The following is a 24,064-nucleotide window of genomic DNA, read 5'->3' as shown; positions in this document are numbered from 1 at the left end:
TTTAGCACAGAATACTTACCCCTCGTTCACACCAAGAAACATGTCAAAAACTTGTTTGATAGAAGACTTGTCAAAACATAGTTATTTGTTTTAATCATGTATTGCAAATGTCTGAACAATACTTTCGTTCACACTGTGTTACCTACCAGTCTTTATACAAGTATAAAACACATTTACGTTCACATAATATGGGTCTGAGACATGTTTGATCCAGTCTGATACTTTGATAGCGTTCACACCAACATAAACATACATGTTGTATTGTTAATTTTATTGGAGTTTATGTTTAATAGATATTTAGAACAAGATTTATACTCTATCCATGGTACCTATCATAGACATAGAGTAACTTATTATTGGTAGGTTGTAGGTAGGTGGTTCAGGTCTTAATATTTTAATTTATTATTTTTTAATTCACAAGAAAACTAATACCTAATCAAATCAGTCAGAGAAAGAGAATAAAAGTATTATCTATGCATGAAAATATCGCTAAAGAATTTTCATGTCTGGTTTATCATATTTGTGCGACTACGGAGATTCCGAAGAAAGTGATACTGAAAATACAAAGCCCAAAAAGTACGTAAATTAGGTGTATTTATAAATAATATGAATTTTATTTTGTAATGTTTACCTTACTTTAATTACATTTCAGGGTTAAATTGCGTACACCTGATTTGTCCGGAGTGGCATTGATTCCGATTGAAAATCATGTTGATGACCCTGAATTACATGATGGGAGATATCGTACATTTCCTCATGTAAGGGGAAATTGGGCTAGTTACGCATATTTTAAATGTAAGTAATCTATGTATCTAAACATTAAATAGAAAACCATCTGTTTGTAATAAACTAACAGCTTTATACTAAGTAACTGCTGAATGCATGGAAATTGGAAACAATTTTTGTTATTCTAATCTTCGAAAATGGCATACAGCTCGTGTTGTTAGAAGTAAGTTAGAATGCTTTTATTTTCGAATATAAATTTGGGTTCAACACTATGAATAACAAAACCTATGAAATTTACACACACTTAAAGGCTATCTATCATGACCATTGCATCATCGTCTATCATCAATCAAGCCTCTTGTTTTATGATAAAAATAATGGATGTGTGTGATGATAGTGAAAAAACTGTGTGCATCTTTTTAAAACCCAAACACTTATAGCATAGAGCACACTAGAAGTTGAACAGAATTAAGAGCTAGAGAAGTCTTCTGTATCACAGTGTATATAACTGAATCTTTACAACACCCATTTATGATATTCACATATTGTGTGTATTTTTTATTTTTAAAAAGAATTGTTGAAAAATATTTGTATGGTAAAGGTTACTATAACATAAATGACTTTTTTAATGATTGGGAATAGAGTGACCACCCACAGGCTATTAAATAATAAATTTTACTGCACAATCTTACATTGTAATTATATTTTTATAGAAGAAAAAGAAGCCTGCTGTGTTTGTTGACCCTGTTCTTCTCAGTTCTGAGGCATCCTTTTGGAATTGGTGTTAGTTTTTGACTTTCTTTATTTTTGTATTACAAATAAGTGATATCATATCCTATTTTGAATAAAAATATTTGAATTTGCCAATTATATCTCATGTATCCTTATATATATTTATTTACATAGAAGTGTTGTCAGATTTTTTTGATAAAGTTCCAATTTGAAATAAGAATGTTAATATTATGAACTGAATATGCTACCAAAACATTAATCATACATATATAAATCTTGAGTTCAAAAATATCAGGTGTGATGGAAAAAGTATTATCTTGTAAGGTAAATTAACTCTTTCATATGCTCAAATTTTTCACTTTCTAAGACATTTCCTGGACCTTTACTCAAGTCCACTCAATGTCAATTTAGGAAAATGATTTCCATTGTAGCAAAAATATCCTTGACTTATACTCCAACAATGTATTTCCTTAGTACAAAGGCATTCCTGTACAGATGTCACATAATGGGAATAGAAGTTGCATTAGCTTGGATACCTAGCCATGTAGGGATAACTGGCAATGAAATTGCAGACTTGTGCGCTAAAGCGTCGATTCAGTCTGGAACATTAAAATTTAATTAGTATTTTCCTAGAGATCTACGCGCTATGTCTAAACCCTTTCTGGTTGATTTATGGAATGCTTTATGGCAAACCACAAAACAAACTAAAGGTAAATTCTATGGTTCTATCCAACCCTTTATCCCTTCTAAGCCCTGGTTCTTTCCTAAAAAAAACAGAATAAACTTTTCACTTCTGTCATCATACAACTTCGCTTGGGATTTGTCTGTTCCCCAGTATTTTTGGCTAAGATCCGGGTAAGGGACCATTCTATATGTGAATGTGGCCTTGAGGAAGGTACTCTTGAACATATTTTTTTCTATTGCCCTAAATTGTCAATTCCTTTATATGACCTTCTACCAAAGGATATCCCTTGCCCCATCAACATCCCTTTTCTTCTTACTTTATACCATTCCCCTTTCATAAAGATTCTTTACAAATTTATCTCCCGCAATAATATTAAATTGTAATTTCTATCCTCCATACTTTCTACGCTTCTATTAGGCACATATTCTCACTTACATTCACACATTTCTCCCTTAAACTTAGATTAGATACTAACAAGGTAGTTAATATTGTTGTGTTATGGGTGTTTATTACTAACCGTACTAACTCTTGTTGCCTATTCTTCAGTTCACAAAAAAACCACAGCTATATCAACCGAACATTTCCTTTTAAATCAGCTCTTAATATACTTCAATCAGCTAAATTAAAATAAAAAATCTCTCCACCTAGACATTGGCCGAATTGTCGACATTCAGTCGACGGAGCCAGTTATAAAAAAAGACCATAGATAGAATTACAATAAACTAGGGTCAAGCAAGACAAAGTGTGTGAGAGAAGTACATGTTTTATCAAGATAGAAAAGGAAAGTGAATATATAACTGTTACTGTAATCAGGAGCGTGCATTTCTAGCAAGGTAGGCACTGTAGATCACACTCAGATCATAGTCATAGTTTAGCCTTGGAATATGCAACCTGGAGATTGCTTACCATAGGTATTTAGTATCTAGCGTGAGGAAGCATTTTATGTGATGGTATTCAAACTTTGTATTAGCACTGTTCACTGTTTTTAGATCAAACCTTATAATTATTAAAGTTCGGATTTTAAAGATTATATTTTTTTGTAACAAATTACTGTAATAATAGAATTTAAAACATTTTAATTGACAACCTAGTACCGGTGCTACAACTTGGAATGCCTGTAATCGTGGTGAACTGACAACGTCACATTGGTGTTGTCAGTTGACTGTCTCTATTTTACATTTTAATATATTATTACAATTTAACAATGAGATTGATTATTAAATAAATCATGCAAATTAAATAAAATCAACCAAACATATAATATTAAATTAATTTAAATTATAAATATGTTGGTAACACTAACATTTGGTTATATAATAACGGAAGCAAATTAAACTAAATTAACTTTAACACTTTATTCATTTAGGTTCATAACGAGGTAGGCACTGCCTAATTGCCTATATGATATGCATGCCCATGACTGTGATCTATTTTGATAAACAAGTCATAAGCCTTAACACATTTGGTGTTAGCTTCACAGAATTTTGTATACTAAACCACTAGCTAACACACACATAGACAATTCAAATTTAGTCACACATACTCAGGCTGTCAGATCATCTATACAATACTAGGTATTTTAAGTCTTTGGCTGTGACCTAACTTAAGGAAGTTTTGTGGAAGATTCACAAGTCGGAACTATTTTTACTGTAGTTTATTTCTGTTTTCTACAATCAAATTATGGATTTGTTAAATCTTTCTTTAAAATTCAGACTTGTCTTGCTAACTTTGTGTTCATTAAAAATCAAAGAAGTAACAATAAAAACTAAATACGCAAAATTGTATTGATAAGCAATATGGTGGACAGCTGAATAGTATAATAGAAAGTGGAGCTATAGTAAAAAAGTGTGATGGAAGAAAGTAGCCATTAATTTATAAAAGGAAATGGTATTATGTTGCCACACAAGGAAGCTCATTCCACAGCTTTGCAGTACGAGGAAGAAAGCTCCTTGAAAACCGCACTGTGGAGGACCGCCACACAACCAGATGGTGGGGATGATATCCTAACTTGTGGCGTGTCGTGCGAAGGTGGAATGGTTCTTGGAGTGATGTAAAGTAATTGCATTTTTTTAATCTGTTCCAGATCCAAGGGAAACTAGTCTCCTAAACTTAATAGACAAGCTTCAGGTAGCTCTAGCATCAGTAGGCGAAGTAAGCCATAAATGTGACGATCTGCATATAAGTATTTCAAAAACAGTGGTCCTTAAGTATCATATGATAACAACATTTACAGAGTCTTTAAGAGAAGCATTTGCGAAATTTGAAAGGTATGTTTCATTATTCAATTTACATTGAGATTTCTCAAGAATAAATTATATTAATTAACTTTTGATATAAATTTTAGGTATAACTAACACTAATGAAATAAAAATCTTTATAATTTGTTATTTTTTAAAATGATAACCCTCACTTCTGGGATTAATTACACAAATTAAATTTAAACACCAAAATTTATGAATGATGCGGGACTCGAAACCGCGCCGTCTCGTGTTCTGTGCGAGCTCTCTTACACTGACCGAACCGTTCGAGTGGTGTAAAGTTTATAAATCTTGATATTATTTGCCCTGTACTTTTCCCGGGGCGTAAAAAGAATAGGGGAGTCCCAGGCCCATGGTTGTCGTAAGAGGCGACTAAGGGCTTTTTAGAAGTGGGAGAGTCACGCTGCCGTCTTTTGACGTTAGCACAATCGGGCCAGACTCGTCCGGGTTAATTACCACACTCGCACAGAATACCAGGGTGAAGTAGCGACCTAGTGCCGCTATGTTTCGCATAGGTTAGGTTAGAAAATCGGCGGGCAGCTTTCCAGTTACCCGACCGGAACACGCAAGTTCTGGTCGTTGTCGAAAGCTGCTCTTGGTAATTTCAGCCAGCCGTCCATGCCGCCGTTGCACATGAGGAATGACACCCTAGCCCATACGGCAAAAGAGAAAGCCGATCTCTTGTGCACTCTTTTCGCCTCCATCTCGACTCTTGACGACAACGGAAAAACACCGCCGACCATCCCGCGGTGTCAGAGCTCTGTGCCTGAAGTACAGTTCAGACAGAAAACTGTTAGGCGAGCTCTGTTTTCGTTGGACGTCAGGAAGTCGAGCGGGCCGGATGGCATTTCTCCAATCGTGCTTAGAACGTGTGCCCCTGAGTTGACGCCGGTGCTAACGCGTTTATTCCGGCACTCTTATTCTAAAGGCATAGTCCCTGACTCATGGAAGTCAGCCCTTGTCCATCCGATCCAAAAAAAGGATGAAATCCAAAATCATGATGAGCATAATTAGCCGTCAGCTCTTGGTATACCTAGAGGGTCACCAGTTGATCAACGACCGACAATACGGGTTTCGCCATGGTCGGTCGGCAGGTGATCTTCTGTATGACACAAGGCGCTCCTCTCCAAACTTCCATCATTTGTTCTTCCCGAGAGCTTGTGCAAGTGGACCTCCAGCTTCCTCACTGGGCGCAGCATACAGGTCGTTGTCGATGGATATTGCTCGAACCCGAAGCCCGTGAATGCTGGAGTGCCCCAAGGCTGTGTGCTGTCTCCCACGCAATTTCTTCTGCATATCAATGATATGTTGGTCACCTCCAACATTCATTGCTATGCAGACGACAGCACTGGTGATGCCGTAAACACGGGCCATGCAGGTCTCTCTCGGGAAATCGTCGACCAGTGCCGGGAGAAACTTGTGTCTTCTATCGAGTCCTCTCTTGAGAAGGTCGCGGAATGGGGAAAATTGAACCTTGTCCAATTTAACCTCCAGAAGACCCAAGTTTGTGAGTTTACCACTAAAAAAACCCCTTTTGTCGTATCACCGCTCTTCGACAACACTTCCCTCAAAGCCTCGCCTAGTATCGGAATACTGGGTCTCGAAATCTCGAGCGATTGTCAATTTAGTGGTCATCTGGAAGGCTAAGCCAAATTGGCTCCAAAGAAACTGGGCGTCATTAATAGAGCACGGCAATACTTCAAGCCGGCCCACATACTAGCGCTCTACAAAGCGCAGGTCCGGCCATGGAGTATTGCTGTCATCTCTGGTCTGGCGCACCCCAGTATCAGCTCGATCCATTTGACCGCGTGCAACGCAGAGCAGCTCGAATTGTCAGGGACCCAGTGATCTGTGAACGGCTGGATCACTTGGCGTTGCGTAGAGACGTCGCTTCATTGTGTGTCTTCTATCGCATTTATCACGGGGAGTCTTCCGAAGAGCTGTTTAACCTGATTCCTGCCGCCGAATTCCACCTTCGCACGACACGCCACAAGTTAGGATATCATCCTCACCATCTGGATGTGTGGCGGTCCTCCACAGTGCGGTTTTCAAGGAGCTTTCTTCCACGTACTACAAAGCTGTGGAATGAGCTTCCTTGTGCGGTGTTTCAGGGACGATACGACATGGGTACCTTCAAAAAAAGCGCGTACACCTTCCTTAAAGGCCGGCAACGCTCCTGTGATTTCTCTGGTGTTGCAAGAGATTGTGGGCGGCGGTGATCACTTAACAACAGGTGACCCGTACGCTCGTTTGTCCTCCTATTCCATAAAAAAAAATATGTCTTTGTTAAACTCTCAGGTGGTGGCTTCATCTACAGGATCGAGTCCCGCATCATTCATAAATTTTGTTTTTAAATCTAATTTGTGTAATAATCTTTATTTTAATTACATTCAAATTCAATTGTTTCACTATCATTGTTAAAGCTAATATATAAATTTTTTTCAGCTTTGAATTGAGTTTTGATTCCGTGGATGTATATGTAAATGAAGATAATTCAAGGACTTTCATAGCTCTGAAGGCAGATTTCTTTAGTAACAAATTTTTATTAAAAAGTACTCAAATAGTTGATGAAGTACTTGCTGCATTTTCACTGCCAAAATATTATGATGTAAGTGTGTTTTTCTTATAGAGTATATCAGCCTAGCGATTCCAAGAAAAAAGTGTTTCACTCGATTGTATGTAACATGCAGTAGGTATTTGATAGATTGACAGATGACGGCTGTAATCTTTTTAAAATTGTTGTCAGTCTCTCAAAGAAAAATTTAAAGAAATAAATATTATGACTGTTCATTGTCAGTACATTTATGAAAATTTAATATATGTTGATGAAAATCGTCACCTTTTTGGTCTTAATAGTGATTTTCATTACTATAACACTAGAAATAAGGGATTGCTTGTAACTAGTTCTAGTAGGCTTCATAAGATACATAATAGCTTTAAGGGTAAATGTATACAATTCTATAATAAGTCCCAGCCACTGTTCAGGCATTATCTATAAATAAATTTAAATGTTTTATAAAAAAATGGCTCTGTCGTAAATCCTATTACTCCACTGCTGAATATCTAAATGATTGGACTGCCTGGGACTAGATTGTGATTATTTTATAGCGATAGAAATGACTGTACAATATTGTATATTTTTTATAATGCTGGGAGAGTTTCTTGCGCCGCTTCTTATCTATCAGAGCGCCATTTGTTTCCGAAGCGCTAGTAGTATAAGAAATGACATCAAAAAGAATTCTAAAGGAATCAATTTTGAGAAAATAAATGCCTTTTATGCCTTTAAAAACGAAGATAGCCGAAATCCACTATGTATTAAGCAATAGTTCGCTTTCAAACTTAGCCGGATAATACTTCGCCACCAATCGCCATACTGTAATTACTACTATTTCAAACTTATGTCAAATCACTGCATGTTTCATACTTAACTTAAATTTTTACTCAAGCAGTCACATCTCTTATTACGTAGTAGTTATATCCTCTTTGGTGTATATGATAAATTGTTATTATTTCGAAAATTCTGTATGAGAAATTATAACAGAATTTTATTTTTTCCAGGATCCATCATTTCATATGAGTATAATATGGTTCAATGGTGATTGTAAACAAAAAATATTAGAACTAATAGAGAAGCTAAATAAAACTTTATCTAAACATACTGAAAATAATCGTGAAATTGTTTTGATACATAAAGTGCATTGCAAAATTGGAAATAAATATTTTCAGTTCCAATTAGATTGAAAAAATGGAGGGTAAATCAAGCAGTATAGTTTATATAAATCCAAATTATAAAAAGAAACCTGAGATTAGTGTTGCACCATTGAAACCAAGCAATTGTAGGATATATGTGAATCAAAATTTTCATGATCATAATAAAATATCAAATCAGGGGAAAATATTTGTAAACCCAAATTTTATAAAAGCTAAAAACTCAAATATTGAAGGTTATGTGAATAGTGACCATCATTATTCTGTAAATGAACACTTTGTGAACAATTATTATGACCATCACTGTTCAGCTAATACACATATAAATAGTAGTATGACTCATAGTATACCAAGTTTACAAGCTGCTAAAAGATACACAGAAAAAAATTGCACAGCAGGCTCAAGTTTTGAAGAAACTTATACTAAAACACCTATAATTTCCGGTGTTTCTTTACCCAAAAGCAATCTTGATATATCATGTCCAATATCGAAATCACGCTACAGTTTAGTGAGAAAGATACATTGCGAAGAAAATGTATCTACTGTTTTGTCTCATAGGCAAATAGATATGATACAAGCACCGAGTTTGAATTCTTCTGTAGTAATGACAAAACAAGCTTCACTTACCCCAATTTCTAAATCTAGATATAGTTTAGTCAGAAAGAAGCAGAGTGTTATATCATCAGCTACAGTTCAAACTAATTCTAGAATGATAAAAATTGGAAAGTATAAAACCATAAGTGTTGATAACGCAAAACAAACACATGTTACTGTCAAAGTACCTCAAAAGTTTACATGCTCCAAGAAGTTATATTTGAACTCACCTAGAAGTCTTGGCAATCAGCTTTCAACATCTCTGAACAGAAGTTTGTCAAGGAATTTGAAGAAATTTAATTTGTCAAGCGATCTTGGTAAAACATACTTGTCTAATAGGTTGAAGACTAGAGAAAATAAAGGCAAATTAAAATTAAATAACATACCTTGTCGTTTGTATACAAAGTATGGAAAGTGCTTAAGAAATTCCAATGGGAAATGCATATATGTTCATGATAAAAAGCATGTTTCATTATGTAGGAAGTTTTTAAAAGGCATATGTCATGATAAAAATTGTCCCCTATCACATGAAGTTTCTGTAAATAAAATGCCCACATGTTTCTTCTTTCTTAAAGGAATGTGTGTGAAAGACAACTGTCCCTACTTGCATGTTAAACTGAGTGAGAAAACAAAAATATGTCCAGATTTTGTAAGAGGTTACTGTGAAAAAGGCGACAAATGCTTACTAAGACATGTTTTGATCAAAAGTAGATCTGTATCTGAGGCACAAACAAAATTGTTAACTCCTAGTAAAGTGAGAAGAAAAGTGCTTATTAATAAAGCCATTACAAGAAAGCCATCTGAAAGACAGAACAAAAACGTAGTAAAGGATAATTCAAAATTAAAAGGTGAAGAAGACATTGAAGTAATAAATGAATGTGTTGAAGCTAGGTACTTTAAAGAAACTGTAAGTGAAGACACAAGCAGTGGGGCCATAAAACCAACAAGATGCAAGCTAGGTGATCTACCATCTTATATACACTTATGATTAGTTAACATTATTTGAATTTCAATATTCAGTGTTTGTAAGTTATTAGATATTTTTGATACCTCCTTACTTTTGTTATTAATTTTGTCTAAATACTAACATCAAAGTGTTATTTTTAAATGATAAATAAGAAAAATGGAAAGAATGTAATAAATAAACTTATTTATTTCTATGTTTTTACTTAAAATTAAATGACTATCGCTTATAACTCCTCTTTTTTTGGGGTTCCTATCTCTAAAAGATAACACTTCCTTGTCGATTTGTTAAGTCTCATTTTCTTACGAGATACCTTCTTGGTTGTATCCATCATGACTAATGATCACGGTTGGTGTTATCATATGGACACGAATGCACGCCTGCTATCAATTGTGATGCATCGCCCTCCTCACCATATCATAAAACGGTATCACATGATCTCTTGACTTCAATATTTCCAACAAAGATTAATCTCTCCAAAGATTCGCTTTCCTTCCTCATTAATAAAATTGCTTGCGTGCTGCCTGAAAATTGGGGATGCCTTTGATCTTTGAAAGTTTTTGAGCTGTCCACAGTAGTATCAGCATATTGTCTCTAGCACCACACCTCTAAAGCTGATAATAGCTGTTTCGCTATGTTGTTGATTGTCCATGTTTCGGGTCCCGTAAGTAAATCAGGAAAACTTTGAAATTACCTACAAAAGTAAGCTTTGTGGGCCATTTCACACTAAGCGGCTGGTCTTAACTAGGTCGTTGCCCTAACGTAGCGCGCACAGTTCAAGTAGTACACGGGTCCGTTGCCAGATCCCTGCGGCACTCCACACCGCATCTCTGTGTCCTCACTACACGTCGTGTCACCTATCCTCACGCGGTTTGAGGAAACATTTGTTTCTAGAGTATCAAAAGCTCTTTTAAAGTCAAACATTAATAAACACCAAATCTTTTATGTAGTCCTAAATATTTATTTATTTTGTCGGTAAATTTAGACAAAAGAGGGTTAGTAAGTATTTTTTTTTCCTTTTTGAATACATGTTAACATTCAGTCAGAACATTAACAATACTTTATTTTATTCTTCACTATAAGGAATTGTGATGGAAGTGGAACTCACAATGGAAGGAAAAGATGAAAAACCTCTAATTAGAAACCTTTTTGCACATTTCTTATGGATAGGATGAACAAGTACTTTTTTTAAATCGTTTAGAAATTCTAATTGTTCAACAGATAAGATGCGTATGAAAACCGGATTTTTTTTATCGCTCACTTTAGTATTACGACAAATGTCTACTCACATCTATCTTTTAAAATAGATAATAATTTCTGTCTAACCCGTTAACACAATATGTTTAATGAGATCAACAATTTCGCTAAATAATGTTTGAGTAAATTTATCACATATGTCTTTAGTACTTCATTGGTTTTGCACATTACCAATATCAAAAGATCTAAAGATAATTTATTTTTACTTAACAAACTAATAATGTTATCCCTTATTTTTTTTATAAGTTTCCAATACCTAGGTTTTAATTTTTCATCGGAGTCTCTACTGGGCTTAGAAATCACACATGTATTTAACCTATTATAGTATAATCTGTTTATTATTTTCTTAGGGATATAATTCTGCCATATTATAATGTGTACAATAGCGTAAATCCACAGAGTGTATTATATGTATGGAAGATATAGCGTACTGCTATTGAGCATTCCTCGACATCCAGCAGGCATGACATTATGGCCTCTTCTGCAAAATAAACACTTATCACCCAAACTCCTACTTTCAAATACTTGCTAAGGCGGATGTTTTAAGTTATAAAAGATGCTGATCTGAATTCTATACCTGTAAAGCAGGTGTCAGTAGTCCGTCCTGATGATACTGCGATTCTGGCAAGTAAACACCGCTTACAGACTTATTGCAAGTACTCAACGTCGCCTACACCAGAGGACAATCAGGAGCGTTGCTGGCCTCGTTATCTTCCTGTAAACAGCAAGAAAGTTCATTCTATTCTCTGGTAGTAGGTACTTGGAAACTGTGGGGGTGTCCACCTAGATACGACCGCAGTCCGCAACCCTCGCTCTACCACGTTGCCACGAAATTATCAAAAAAATTTCATTTTATATCATGAAAGAAAGATGCCACTTTCCTCAAAAAAAAAATAGTTTGTAATCCTTACCTTAGAAAATATAATTACGATGACACAATTACCTCTGTAAACAATGATCGCTTTGCTGACTATTTGGCCTCTTAGTATATTTTATAAGAAGTCCATTTCTAGTACATAATTATTTTTAAATAATTTACGATAGAAATAGTATTGCATAGTAACTTTATTATAAATAAACTTATAAAATTCTTATTTTTTAAACCACTTTGGCACTTTGCTCTGTTTTGATGAGGACGATGTTGCTTGTGAACTTCCAGTGTTATCATCTAGTTTTCGACGACTGGGCGCCCTGAGAAAATACAAATTATTAATTAATATCTACGAAAAACATTCATAAAACGAGCGGGCCCGATGGCATACCCCTGATAGTGCTGCGGACATATTGTGTTCCAGAATTGGCGACGCTCCTTACTCGTCATTTCCGGCTCTCCTACTCATCAGTCTCGATATTATGGGAGGCGGCTTTACTGCACCCTATCCCTAAGAAAGATGTGCAACTACTACCCCATTGCCATTAGCTCCCAAGTTAGGAGTCGATTATCAACCGCCATCCCTTGGGAAACCTAGAGGAGCTACAGCTCATTTCGCGATTGCCAGAACGGCTTCCGTCACGGTCGCTCAGCTGTTGATCTTGTATATGTCACCCATAAACAGGCGCAAGCGGTTAAGTTGAAGGGAGAGGCGTCGGCGGTGAGTTTGGGCATAGCGAAGGCCTTCAATCGGATGTGGCACGAAGCATGTTTAGTGAAACTGCCATCCTATGGGCTTCCTACATGTTGTGCAAATGGGTACTTAGCTTTATCGACTTCATGCTTCGACTTAAAACCAATCGCCGGTGTCCCACAAAGCTGCGTACTGTCCCCTACACTATTTTTTCTGAATTTATCCCCCGGGATACCATCGACAAAAATCGGAACAAACGGAATGGTGCCGGCAAAAGTTAGTCCTAAGTAGTACAGAAAATTTGTGCGTTCACCACAAAAAAATCTCCCTTTGATTCAGGATCAGTCCTCTAACAGCCATAGCCTGTATATCTCATGGGCTGCATTCAAACGGCAATTGACGACGTGCTTGCACAGATCCCCTCCGCTGAAATCGCAGTCTTGTGTGATTTCAGCGGACACAATGCCGAATGACTTGGTTCACGCACCACAGACTACGCAAGGCGAATTGTGCATAACTTTGCATTGGCGTATGGTTTGTCCCAATTGATTGAGTCACCAACGCGGCTCCCAGAAGTGGATAGCGACATTCCATCCTTACTAGATCTTCTGCTGAATACACATCCCGATAGTGACCAGGTCTCTGTCAACGCCCCTTTCAGAGCCTCCGACTATAGCCTGGTCAGCAGTGTAGTGCCTGTCCGACGGCCACGTCGCAGACCACCAGCGACCCGCCGCGTTTGGCGCTAGACACAAGTCAGCAGATTGGGATAAGATGCGTTCGTTTTTGGCATCCTACTCTTGGGGCAAGGTTGCAGTAGTTGAGTTGATACTGATCGGTGAGCACAGCCCTGGTTCGATGTGTCAGTTAAAGCAGCATATGACTGCAAAAACCAGGCATATCGACTGGGTTGCGGCGCTGGGCACAAAGGATCCGAACTGCATAGTTAGGAAATATGTGCCTTTAGATTTTTAAGCGGCAAATCGCCCGCGCAAAATTGAAGGACGTCGCCAAAATCGGCGAGCCGCTTTCTAGTTACCCGACTAGAACACGCAAGTTCTAGGCGTTGTCGTCAGCTGCTCTTGGTAACTTAAACCAGCCGTCCCTGCCGCCGCTGAGGATGGCAAAAGAGAAAGCAGATCTTCTATGAACTCTTTTCGCCTCCAGCTCGAATCGTGCTTAGAAGGTGTGCCCCTGAGTTGACGCCGGTGCTAACGCGTTTATTCCGACACTCACACTCAAAAGGCTTAGTCCCTGACTCGTGGAAGTTAGCCCTTGTCCATCTGATCCAAAAAAGGACAGAGTTCGGATCCAGCAAACTGCAGACCTATATCTATTACCTCCTTGCTCTCCAAAATCATGGAAAGCATAATGAACCGCCAGCTCTTGGTATACCTAGAGGGTCATCAGTTTATCAACGATCGACTGTACAGCCTTCGCCATGGTCGGTCGGCAAGCGATTTTCTAGTATACCAGTACATAGATGGGTGGCGGCTATCGAAAGCAAGGGAGAAGGCCTGGCAGTTAGCCTAAATATAGCGAAGGCCTTTGATCGTGTATGGCACAAGGCGCTTCTGTCAAAACTTCCATCATTTGGGCTTTCTGAGAGTTTATGCAAGTGTACCTCCACCTTCCTAACTGGGTGCAGCATACAGGCCGTTGTCGACGGTTATTGCTCGGACCTGAAACCCGTGAGGAGTGTCCCAAGGCTGTGTGCTATCTCCTACACTGTTTCTTCTGCATATCAATGATATGTTGGAAACCTTCAACATACATTGCTATGCAGACGACAGCATTGGTGATGCATTCCTCTCTTGAGAAGGTGGCCGAATGGGGTTAAATGAACCTTGTCTAATTTAAATCCCAGAAAACTCAAGTTTGCGCGTTTACCACTAAAAACAAAGCCCATTAGTCGTATCACTTCTCTTTAAGTCCTCCTTTAAAGCCTCGCCTAGTATCGGAATACTGGGTCTCAAAATGTCTAGCAATTGCCAATTTCGCGGTCATCTGGAAAAAGCGGAATTGCCTTTGAAGAAGCCAGCCGTCATAAATACAGCAGGCACACATTCTAGCGCTCTACAAAGCGCAGGTCCGGCCACATATGGAGTATTGCTGTCATCTCTTGTCTAGTATCCACTTTGTCTAGTGTTAGCTGTTTCGCCTGATTTTTGCTGCGGAATTCCACCTTCGCACATTCCACTTTGGGGCGTGCCCAAATCCTCACCATCTGGATGTGTGGCGTTCCTCCACAGTGCGGTTTGAAGGAACTTTCTTCCACGTACAACAAAGAATGAGTGTGGTACTAGTTTCCTTGTGGGGTGTTTCCGGAACGAAACGATATGGGTACCTTCAAAGAAATTGCGTACACCTTCCTTAAAGGCCGGCAACGCACCTGTGATTCCTCTTGTGTGGCAAGAGTATGTGGGCGGTGGTGATCACTTAAGACCAGTTGACTCATACGCTCGTTATTCCTTCTTTTTCATAAAAAAACAGCCTAGAAGTACTGCGGTTCTGAATACTGGAAGGGTCTATACACCATTACACGCTATTTTATATTATAATAATAATATTGACACACTCTTACACAAATTATCTTGCCCCAAACTAGGCATAGCCGGTACTATGCGTACAAGACAACGATTTATTTAGTACAATATGCTTACTTAAACATACATAAATACATATAAACATCCATGACTCGGAAACAAACATCCATATTCATCATAATATAAATGATTACACTTACCAGGATTCGAACCAGGGACCTCTGACTTAGTAGTCAGGGTCACTAACCATTCGGCTATATCGGTCGTCAATATATACTTCCTATATCTACATTCATGGATCATAGGTTTATATTTTATTTCGCCTAGGACTTACTTATTGAGATCTATAGAGAGATATAACCACAGTGTTTTAAGATAATTCATAAAGCTAATTTCTCTCATATTTTGTTTTTTGTATAAGGATGACAAGGTTCAAAGGTTAGCGGCGGGCTTATATGGGATAAATTAATAAAAAAACCTATGTATATAACATAAAATAGTCAAGTTATTCAAAGTACATAAATACCTGTATTTCGATGCTAAAATACTGGCCGCGTCACTCGACGTTTTTCGTGAATATATTTCTTGTTTTAAATATTGACTTCCAGAATTTTCTTCTAGCCATCTAAAATGCATATGAACACAAGGCACAAATTTCGCTTCTAATAATGTTGTTTTTGGATCTAAACTCTTCTTAAGCGGTGTGGAAACTGAAATTAAAGTGTCAGTAATAAGTATAATACTAATCATTGACAAACATTTTAGTGCATAATTAAATTACAATATTACAAAATATCGGGTTGGATGGCAAAGATATACGAATCATCCAGAATCTGTTCTGGAATCAACGAGTTACTTTTCGGGTTGATAATGAGGAGACCGCGGAAGTTGATATTAAAAGTTGTGTCAGACATGGCTGTATTTTATAACCTACGCTATTTAATTTGTACTCGGAAACCGTAATAGCCGAAGCAGTCGAGGACTTAGACTATGGAGTCAAAATAAATGGCCAGAACATAAATAATATAAGATATGCCGATGATACAGTCTTCATAGCATCATCTGCTAATGATCTTCAGAGACTTGCCACTCGAATAAATGAGTGCAGCGAAAGAGCTGCAGGCCTACCATGAACTCTTGTTGCGATTCAATTGACAACCTAAAATGAACTGCTTTGCTATTTCGTACCACGACGTGATTAGAGCTATCTAATTTAGGTTGACATCAAATCAACTGATTTAATCGCAATGGTGTCAATTGAATGTCAAAAATGATATCAACTGAATCGCAAACTGATTTAGTTCGTTCATTCATTCGTACCATGAGGTGTTATTTCAACCTAAACTGGATAGCTTATTTGTCAAAGTGACCGATTCGAAAAAAGTTGCTACTTCCTTAGAGGAAAGTGAATCGTGTTGTTAATAACTTTTAAAAAATAGTGAAAACATAGGAAAGAAAAATTTTATTGATTAAAGATGAGATGAGAATACTTTATTGGACTTTTTTGTAAAATAAATACCAAAAATGAAAATATTAAAGACGAGGCAGTAAGGGCCCGGGCTATTGACTGTTCGCAAGAACGAATTAAAAAAATGTACTCTGTGGTCCTGTCAAATCAAACATCAATGGAGGTGCATTCATATCTCGTTATTTTTACGAAAACACATAAGCAAACATTTAATTTGTAATTCAAAGAACTATATTTACTTATATTACTATTATTTAATAAGTATAAAAAGTAGTTTAATATTTTCTACACAAAACAAACCGCTAAAATCAAATCATTTAAGGTTTCGAAACGCAATTTTATTTTGTTCATTCTTCATAAGCGATCCAAACGCCATTCAGTAAAAGGCACTTCATGGTACGAATTTTAGTGATTCAGTTTCGGTACCTAAACTGAACTGCATCGGATGCGCATCGCTTATAAAAAGTTGATGGTAGGCCCCCTGGTCTTAGGATGTACACCTCAAAGACGAAACTCATGGTCATATCTTAGAAAGAAGTTGACGACTTTGATATTCTACTGTAATGTCAAAGTTGTCAATTTTTTTTTTTCTGTCGTCAGGCCATAAACTAGTAAGAGTGCGCAAATACAATAACAACTGGAATAACGACCACGAAATCAAGACCAGAATTGAAATGGCTCGAAGTCCCTTTAGTAAAATGAAAAAAGTACTGTAAAGTACCACAGGGGCAAACCTGTGGGGCGGACACGAATAAACTTATAAAAAGTTAGTTCTTTTGTTCACGAAAATTAAACAAGAAAATGTCCGTCTAACGGATTGACTATTGCACACCAGGACTAATCTATTGCACATCACAGTTTCACGTTTACACCTATCGATTTTAATTAAATTTTTACAACTTCAAAGGATGTTCAATTAAATTACCCGCTAGAACATACAAAATATATTTTTATCAAATAATAATATAACTTAATCACGTAAGTGTGACGTCACAAGTATTATAAGTATATTAGTGCCCACAACGGGGGTTCCGGGCTTGGGCAGATTTTAAATAACGTTGATGTGCTGCGATCACTGACCTCTACTATATACCACTGGACTGGCGGCTCTCAAAGTGTTTTAGTGCCCTGTTTGATATTCGCCATTTTGGCGCTGTTGGCCATATAGCGAGAGTCTGTGGTACTAAAACTAGTGATGACATCCCCAGCAAACATCAACAGATGGTGAGAAACGATTTACAAAAAAAATTGTGTATTTTATTACGTTGATTCTTGAAGTATAAATAACACGGAAAACGATCGGAATTAATTCAAAATGCAAAAATACTTCAGAGTATTGTACGGTCCTTCGCAGCCATTTGTATTTTACGTCAAAATTAGTTCTCTGGACGCTCGCGAGTGGCGCTTCAAATAAGCACAAAAAATTTGCTGTCAAATATATGTCTATCCAGTGGTATTTATACAGGTCCGTGACTGCGATACTTTGAGACATAAGATGTTAAGTGTCATTGACCCAGTAATTTCACTAGCTACGGCACCTTTCATACCGAAATATAATGATGATTTCACATTAGGCTAGGTTCATATTGCTGTGTTGAGGAGCAATATGGCGCATTTTCAGATAGTTCATCGTGTGGCGTCAAAACGTGTTTTAAAATGGAATCATCTGATACGGACAGTGCTTTTGATGAGGACATTCAATGCTATTAACGCTCCTATTGGCGACTCTTCTTAAAAAAGTGCTTTTGATGAGGACATTCAATGCTATTAACGCTACTATTGGCGACTCTTCTTAAAAAAAAAGTTATCGAAATCGGTTCACCCAGTCGAAAGTTCTGATGTAACAAACATCAAAAAAATACCGACGAATTGAGAGCCTCCTCGTTTTTTTGAAGTCGGTTAAAAAGAAAAATAAATACCGTGATGCATAAATTATTTACGTTTAGTGTCGTCATATGGTACTGTATATTGCCATACTAATTCGGTGACTTCATCGGACATTTTTATAAACTCGAACAAACCAAAAACATGCAATATATAGTTATGGAATGAACTGCATCCCTTGCAGTTACGCGTCGTAATGACATATTCACATTGTCAGCGTCTTGACTCTTGAGGCGCGACAGATCCCCCCCACCTCTCTGGTCCGACCGAGCGTCGAGCGAATTGACCGCGCCTACTAGTAATGTGAATCTAGTCGTAGGCAATAAACGTACCTACCCGATAGCGTTTTGGCGCGCACTGACACAGAAGTATGAACCTAGCTTTACTTTTTTTATGAAAATAAGGGACGAGACAAGCAGGACGTTCAGCTGATGGTAATTAATACGTCCTGCCCATTACAATGCAATGCCGCTCTGGATTCTTGAATAACCCCAATAATTCTAAGTACTACAAATGCGCTCGTTACCTAACATGTTAAGTCTCATTTGCCCAGTAATTTCACAAGTTACGGCGCCCTTCAGACCTAAACACAACAATTTTTACACATTACTGCTTCACGGCAGAAATAAGCGCCGTTGTGGTACCTATAATCTAGCTGGCATCCTGTGCAAAGGAGACTGGTAAATACTGGTACTGCTTGATGACAAAAAGGTGCCAAAGAAAGCTCCCACTTCTGATTAGATACTTACCTACAAAACCCTACCTTACCTTCAAAATATATCACACAACTGGTACCTACATTTCATAATATAAGACTATGTACTTACATATTTGAAACTGCTTATCCGGATCCTGCAGGTGAGTTCGCACAAAATTCTGTATATCTTGGATTGTGTCGCTCGGTGTGAAAACACCTTGCAGAATCATTCTGTCTGGAAATTGTACTCGGACAACGACATTTTTGTATGTCTTTAATGTTTCCTGGGACAGCTGAAATATATTTTTTTTACATTTTTTTTATGGAAAAGCAGGACAAACGAGCGTACGGATCACGCTTGGTGTTTAGTGATTACCTCCGCCCATATCCTCGTGCAACACCAGGGGAATCACAGGAGCGTTGCCGGCCTTTAAGCAAGATGTACGCGCTTTTTCGGAGGTGCCCATGTCGTATGTTATACAGATATCTTCTTATCATAAGAGCTTGCAACATAGTGCAAGGTAATTTCACTTGGTAGAAATGTTTCATTAATGAAGGACTGCAACTTTTGCCTTATAGTAACGCAATTGATGACTCTCGGAATAACGAAATTGGAAACCTTCGTTTGACTATGTTGTGGTCTTCCAACGCATACATTACTCTTTGCAACGAATGTAGGTAAAATTACGATTACATACTAATTTATAATATAGAAAAAACTGAGCTATTTTTAAGTTACCGTAGGTAGGTACAGTTTTAGGAAAGAAGACAACACTAATTTCGTCAGAACAGTCATGTGATAGAAAGAGAGGCAACTTCTAGGTGAATAAAAATGTAGGCCGCTAGAGTACCTATTTAATTAACTGATTTTGTAGAGACAGACTTCTGTACTTGAAACTATTATATTATATTCTTAACCTTAGCAAACACTTTCAAATCTTTTTTTAACAAGGTAAAACATTCAGAATGATATTTAACAAGTGAAAATTATAATTCAATACCTCACTGTTCAGTTCTGCCCTCTTCGACGTCGTCATAAGTGGCGTGTTTTCCATTTCCATTCGTTTTTGCTGCAGTTCATGGTATATTTTACGAACCTCCTCTATACTTAACTCGTAGAAATCGTCGGGTAGATCTGACAATTCATCTTGTGCTTCATCTGGTTGCATGAATGCTATTGCTTTTTGAGATCCAACCTAAACATTCCACATAATGTTTCAATGTCTTACAGTCTATTGTAATCATTGTGTTCAATCACGGACTAGTAAAACAAATAAGGACTCCGTCACCTTACATAACAGTGTAGCACCAAAACATGCCGATTAACGTGTAAATACATAGCCCCACGCACACACTTACACTACCACAGGCCGATAGGCGGCCATTATGACAATTGTCATTGTCTGTGACAGATCAGTTTGTGTCTCAATAAAATATTTTAAAAATGCCGTTGTGTGTTGTGAAAGTGTAAAAACGATACTATATAAGTATTTGTGGTCATATATGATTTATTAAAAATTATGTAACTAGTATCCCCCGTAACCGCACACACACTAGCATAACGGTGCTTCACTTGCTAATATCACGGAGCGAAGTCCTTCATTTTTTACTCGTCCGCGTGTTCAATATATCATTATTAAATCTTATTAACATTTATTAACAAAAACATTTTTTTCAATCCAAAAATTACCCAAACTTTATATGAATACTCCTGTAAATTTGATTTGTTTCTTGTGTTTCTTTGCTAATTTATGATAGCTGAAGGATTTTGAATTTGATTTTTTTATTCCTACTTAATTCAGACCTCCTTATAAAAATACAAAATGTATATTATGTATTATATTTTACTACTTACAAATGTCACTTCTTCTTCAATTCTAAGACGCCTTTCTAACTCCTCTTGTGTTTCATGTTTCTGGGTTTTTACACCAGGTTTTTCCTTAGGTGTGCTCTTATTTTCTGAATCCTTAACAACAGTGTGATCAGAACTACTATCTTTTATATGTATCCCATTATCTTTATTGATAACCCTTTGTTTCTCGTTCTTTATTATTGATGTTATTGTATCAAATTTGTTTTTATCAACTTCCATGTGAGCAACTTCTTTATCACTGGCTTCAGCTTTTTCAAGATTTGCAGAATAATTAGGTGTTTCAACATTACCTTCTTTATGTTCTCTCAATTCTATTTTATCCTTTTCTGGTTTAGAACTTCTATAAACTGAAGATACATTAGCTTGCCTGTAAAAATAATATTAGATATAGGCTTTAGAATTTATGATTTTTTACAATTAATAATTAATTAAAACATCCTGTCTAATAAACTTAATAATTTTACATGAGCTACACACAACTTAATTTGCATTGACATTAGATTCATTATTACAAACATTCACATTTATAGTACATAATATTAGTATATATTCCATATATTTATTTGCAATGAAAATTGACTCTTTTTGTATTAAGACAAAGTAATCAATCCAATACTAAATAAAGTTATGAAAATATATATCACACATTATCAAATGAGTTGCTTTTACTTTTCAATTAGCTCTTAAATTTATTACTTACATAGGTTCAGTTTTCTCCAATAGTCTCAGTATGGCTCGGCCAGCTATCAAACCTAATTGTCTCAGTGTTTTTTCTTTAAGAGCTGCAACACCTACCACCTCTTGTCTCATATATGTTACTGAGGGGTTTTTCAACTGAGAGAATTCATTTTCAGCCAAGGACACAATTATACTGTGGAGTGTTGTGTTGGGAGAAAAGTCTGCAGTCCTCCTATCACCTATTGCAATGCAATCATCCATTAATAACAAAATTCATATCATCTTGTTAATTAATTTTTTTCCCCCTCTATTATATCTGCAATCAGTCCCCAAACTATGACCAGATGTGTTGGACGTCTAGGATTTTGTCCGAAGAGGGGTCCATTGACCTTTCTTCCATTTAATTTAAGTTCAATTCGACTATGCTATTTCGCTTGAGTCTCTTTGGATGCTCTAAAGTTAGTAACTCCACTGCCAATGGGTTTGTGTGAATTGCTAGGCGATCCTTATAATTTGAAGAATATTGTTTAATTTCATCCTTTATAGTTTTAAATTTAAGTTCTTCATGAAGTTCTTTTTTAGGAACCATGGGGCATTTGATAGATTTCTAAGGATGCCATTTTGGGCTCTCTGTATTATTGCGATGTTGGAGTTGCATGCTGATCCCAAGAGCTGGATACCGTTAGTCCAGATTGGCTTTAGAACTACCTTGTATATAAGGAGCTTGTTAATTACTTTTAAAAAAGGTTGGTAAAGTTAAAAAATGATAACCTAATAATCTGTTTTAACATTTAAATTGTATTGACTTATTTATTGCACCGGCAACCTACCACATCATATGCATAAGTTGTTTAAGTGGCAAGCTGGTCAGTGAATATAATTTTTAATCATATTAAATGGGAAACCTAAATCTAAGTATAAAATGCAACTCCTTCATTTAAAAGGTAACCAACAATACCTGAATCTAGTCCAGTCAAAACTGTTGCAGGTGTTTCATACATTATACAGAATTATTTAAAAAAAAATTGGTACTTTGGCATAAGTACCATGTACGTACATATTATGCTGATAATTTATATATTATCTAAAATCTTTTTTATTTTGGTATCACAAATCCAACATTTTATATAAACACTAGCTGACCCAGCAAATGGTGTATTGCCGATATTAAAATCACCAGTGGGAGGCTCCTTTGCACAGGATGCCGGCTAGATTATGGGTACCACAACGGCGCCTATTTCTGCCGTGAAGCAGTAATGTTTAAGCATTACTGTGTTTCGGTCTGAAGGGCGCTGTAGCTAGTGAAATTACTGGGCAAATGAGACTTAACATCTTATGTCTCAAGGTGACGAGCGCAATTGTGGTGCCGCTCAGAAATCCTGAGCGGATCTGCATTGTAATGGGCAGGGCGTATCAATTACCATCAGCTGAACGTCCTGCTCGTCTCGTCCCTTATTATCATAAAAAAAAAATTGCGATACAAAATAAACTGTTGATCGTAGATGGGTGAAAATTGAAGTTGTATGTATTTTTAATGCTGACTCATAATCAAACTAATTTAATAAAAAAAGTCAAAAAAATTAATAAAGGAGGACGTGGACCACCCTTAACATTTAGGGGGATGTCAAATAGATGTTGTCCGATTCTCAGACCTACCCAATATGCACTCAAAATTTCATAAGAATCGGTCAAGCCGTTTCGAAGGAGTTTAACTACAAACACTGCGACATGAGAATTTTATATTATATTAGATGTAGGTGTAGATAACTGGAACAAAATTAATAAGAATTACCATCTTGCAACATCAGACCAACAGTCACATTGGCTTCAACTCTTTTCCGTTCAGCCTCAACCATCTCAAGTGTTGCTTTATTTGGTATATTGCAAAACCTAATAGTTGTAGTCAAATCAACTATGTGGTTGTGATGTTTCAAATCATAATCACCAGCTTCATATCCCTGCTTTTCACATACATCTTCCAATACCTAAATATACAAAATTTCGTAAAAAATCCACACAATGTTTTTTAAATTTTTCATTATAATATACTATTATCCGACCTGCAAAAAACTAGTATCTGGAGTGCAATGTACTTTAATTCTTCTTCCATTTGGAGCTAAAATTATTATATCTCTCGACATATTTGAGAAAAGTATAAACACAAATATTTATACGTTTATAAACAACAATGAATTGAGATTTTATAAGATTTACCGCTTGTCAAACCTACATAAATAAGTCAATAGAGAAATGTCAACTGTTACAAAACATATGATTTTGACAATACATTTTTTTTATAAAGATTTTATGGCCTGGTATGACAATTCAAATAAAGTCGTGTCATCATCATAATCAGCCGAAAGACATCCACTGCTAGTGAAAGGCCTCCGCCAAGAATCTCCAGCATGATCGGTCCTGTCCTGCCCTCA

General features: G+C 36.6%; 3 protein-coding genes across 3 annotated transcripts; 2 read left to right on the top strand and 1 right to left on the bottom strand.

The window, feature by feature from the left end:
* The first annotated feature begins 253 nt into the window (after positions 1-253).
* On the top strand, positions 254-8,142 carry LOC126965099 (U6 snRNA phosphodiesterase 1). Its single transcript, XM_050808563.1, has 5 exons — positions 254-576; positions 653-795; positions 4,227-4,410; positions 6,847-7,009; positions 7,960-8,142. The coding sequence occupies exons 1-5, from the start codon at positions 503-505 to the stop codon at positions 8,140-8,142; spliced, it is 747 nt and encodes a 248-aa protein (XP_050664520.1). The 5' UTR covers positions 254-502.
* A 4-nt stretch (positions 8,143-8,146) lies between these two features.
* LOC126965020 (zinc finger CCCH domain-containing protein 3) lies at positions 8,147-9,857 on the top strand. Its single transcript, XM_050808439.1, has one exon. The coding sequence runs from the start codon at positions 8,147-8,149 to the stop codon at positions 9,689-9,691; it is 1,545 nt and encodes a 514-aa protein (XP_050664396.1). The 3' UTR covers positions 9,692-9,857.
* A 2,114-nt stretch (positions 9,858-11,971) lies between these two features.
* Positions 11,972-23,863, bottom strand: LOC126965026 (tether containing UBX domain for GLUT4). The gene is made up of 8 exons (XM_050808449.1): positions 23,696-23,863; positions 23,428-23,620; positions 21,658-21,874; positions 20,940-21,324; positions 20,086-20,280; positions 19,215-19,377; positions 15,562-15,745; positions 11,972-12,115 (listed from the first exon to the last, which is right to left on the bottom strand). The coding sequence occupies exons 1-8, from the start codon at positions 23,774-23,776 to the stop codon at positions 12,016-12,018; spliced, it is 1,518 nt and encodes a 505-aa protein (XP_050664406.1). The 5' UTR covers positions 23,777-23,863; the 3' UTR covers positions 11,972-12,015.
* Positions 23,864-24,064: the final 201 nt, after the last annotated feature.

The sequence above is a fragment of the Leptidea sinapis genome, chromosome 6 (assembly GCF_905404315.1).
Source record: "Leptidea sinapis chromosome 6, ilLepSina1.1, whole genome shotgun sequence".
Classification (NCBI taxonomy): Eukaryota; Metazoa; Arthropoda; class Insecta; order Lepidoptera; family Pieridae; genus Leptidea; species Leptidea sinapis.
Note: the sequence above shows the minus strand (reverse complement) of the source record. Positions and strands in the feature narration are given on the sequence as shown.